The following is a 2371-nucleotide window of genomic DNA, read 5'->3' on the forward strand; positions in this document are numbered from 1 at the left end:
TGGTATATGTTGCATTTAAATAATTTTGTAGATGGCGCCAAGGCCGAGGTCAAGTTTACTCCCAGGCAGACGCATTCCCAGCCGAGTGACTGTGTCCGCCCCTCGCTAGGGAGAAACTTGGACGCCAGTGAATACGGAACGCGGGGTCCTCGCGACACTTGGGAGCTAAACTAGCAACCTCGCATACAAGGACGCTCCACCCACGAATCAGTTATGTTCTGGAAGCGAATAGCTTGACAATTAAGGTGACTCTGTGGACAACGCAGGTGAGCGATGAACCTGGCGGGTGCACGACACCCTGTAGATATGATTGGTTATGACGTGGAAGTGTCGCTGAAGTAGAGAGATGAAGGTCATGTTAAATTGGTAAAAAGATGAATATAATGTGCACATAATTTGAATATTGGTATTTATACACTTCATGATAATTGCGGGTTAGCACAGAACCCGGATATAAACGGAAGCAGTGTAATTGAAGACAAGTGTTCTAACCGCGGTAAACCGTCGTGCGTGCAGGCTGGTCATCTCAGGATCAGCACTACGGTGGTGTGAACCAAATAGTGTTGCGCTTGATAGCAGATAGTGGTATTGTCAGGGACAACGAATTGATAGTGAAGCTGTTATAAGTATTCTGGACAAGGGTCAAGCCAAAATTACAAGTGGAACCGGACCAAGGCAGGGTCCCGTTTACATGGTTGTCGAATATAAGAGTATTGTAATTTAATTTATCTCACTCAGAATTTTGATTTTGCATTTTTTGTTGGTCACAACTCCTCGATTTCAGTCCTGTAAATATTCCACAAATGCTTATATTAAATTGTACATTAAAGTGAATGGCACGAGTGTGATTGAGTATTATTTAAGTCCGCCCATGTGACATTTTCTGGGGGCTTGTCCGGGAATATGACTCGTGCCATTCGAAGTCACATGGATATATAAACGGAGAAAAAAGTGTAAAGAAAAAGGTTGAGGAAAACTTGTGATTTTTTTTGTTTCCTCTACATTTGTATGTATGTACTATCTAAAGGTGCACCGTTGTATACTAGTATTCATTGTGTATATGATCTGAACTGATCTGAATACATTTTGTATTATAAGTGCTCAGGTAATTCAGAATGGAGCTAGCTAAGTTAACTGAAATTGGAGAAAAGTTCGGATTCAGTGGAGAGGAGCTTAGGCAGTTTGTTACAGACGAGCAAAAGAGACTCAGAGAGGAAAGAGCGGACATGTTAGAGTTAAGGCGACAGGAAAGAGAAACAGCCGAGCTACAATTGGCGATAGCGCGTGAAAAGCAAACCAAAAGCGAATCAAGTTCTAATGGGTGCAAAGCTCGATCTCCAAAATTGCCTCTATTTCAGGAAGACAAAGATAACATAGATGCCTATCTACAGCGGTTCGAACGATATGCCAAAAATCAAAACTGGCCAACTACAGACTGGGCACTCAACTTAAGCACACTGCTTACAGGTAAGGCTCTTGATGTCCACTCTAGATTGTCAAGTGCGGAATCCAATGATTATGACACTTTGAAACACGCACTCTTGAAATCCTTTCAGCTCACTGCAGAAGGATTTCGCTCCAAGTTTTTTTCAGGCAAACCGACAACAGGAGAAACGGCATCCCAGTATGCAAACCGACTAGAGAACTACTTGAACAGGTGGGTAAGCCTCTCTGGTATAGAGCACACCTTCGAGGAGCTGGCACATCTACTCCTCCGGGAGCAGCTCATCAGTGGGTGTCATCGAAAGCTGGCCATCTTCCTAAAAGAACGGCAGCCCGAGATGCGGCTCGGGAATACCGAAATCTTTAAAAAGAAACGAATAATTAATCACTGTGATTGCTAAGACTTCGTTGATACCCGTTAATTTTCGCCGTTCACAGAATACGAGTTTTTCGACAAATAATTTTCTTGTGGCAAATTGGCGGAGAGGTGATTGTTTGGGGCCTAATTTTAGAAAAGGGCAATTTTAAATGGAAATAATGCTCTGTGTTAGCTATAATCTATAGAAGTTAATGCAAAATGATGCAGCAGGGCAATACTGAAATGAGTGCTACGGTATAAACAGAAAATCGCATCGAAATTCTCCTAGACACACCTGGAGGCAGTGATAAACATTGTCAAAACAGATACAGTATAATTATATTCATTAATTAATGAAATAAATGTAATATATTATGTGGGCCTATAACTAGACATAATTATGGGATATTGCGGCTACTCCATGACCTTTCATCCCAGGCAGAACTGCTTCTGAGTAGTTGTCTTGGGCCGTGGGTTCGGGGGTGCCCGATGGGAAATAGTCCTGGTGAATAATAATACTACTACTACTAATAATAATAGTGGCTACTTGGCTACCGATTGGCCTGGAGG

The 2371-nt window shown here is 42.3% G+C and overlaps 1 protein-coding gene across 1 annotated transcript; it reads left to right on the forward strand.

The window, feature by feature from the left end:
- Positions 1–232: 232 nt before the first annotated feature.
- On the forward strand, positions 233–1844 carry LOC140245820 (uncharacterized). Its single transcript, XM_072325324.1, has one exon. The coding sequence runs from the start codon at positions 1116–1118 to the stop codon at positions 1842–1844; it is 729 nt and encodes a 242-aa protein (XP_072181425.1). The 5' UTR covers positions 233–1115.
- Positions 1845–2371: the final 527 nt, after the last annotated feature.

The sequence above is a fragment of the Diadema setosum genome, unplaced genomic scaffold (assembly GCF_964275005.1).
Source record: "Diadema setosum unplaced genomic scaffold, eeDiaSeto1 scaffold_37, whole genome shotgun sequence".
In the NCBI taxonomy this organism is placed as follows: Eukaryota; Metazoa; Echinodermata; class Echinoidea; order Diadematoida; family Diadematidae; genus Diadema; species Diadema setosum.

Excerpts from the sequence above, each read along its gene's own strand:
- LOC140245820 (XM_072325324.1), top strand. The coding sequence starts at position 1,116 with ATGGAGCTAGCTAAGTTAACTGAAATTGGAGAAAAGTTCGGATTCAGT.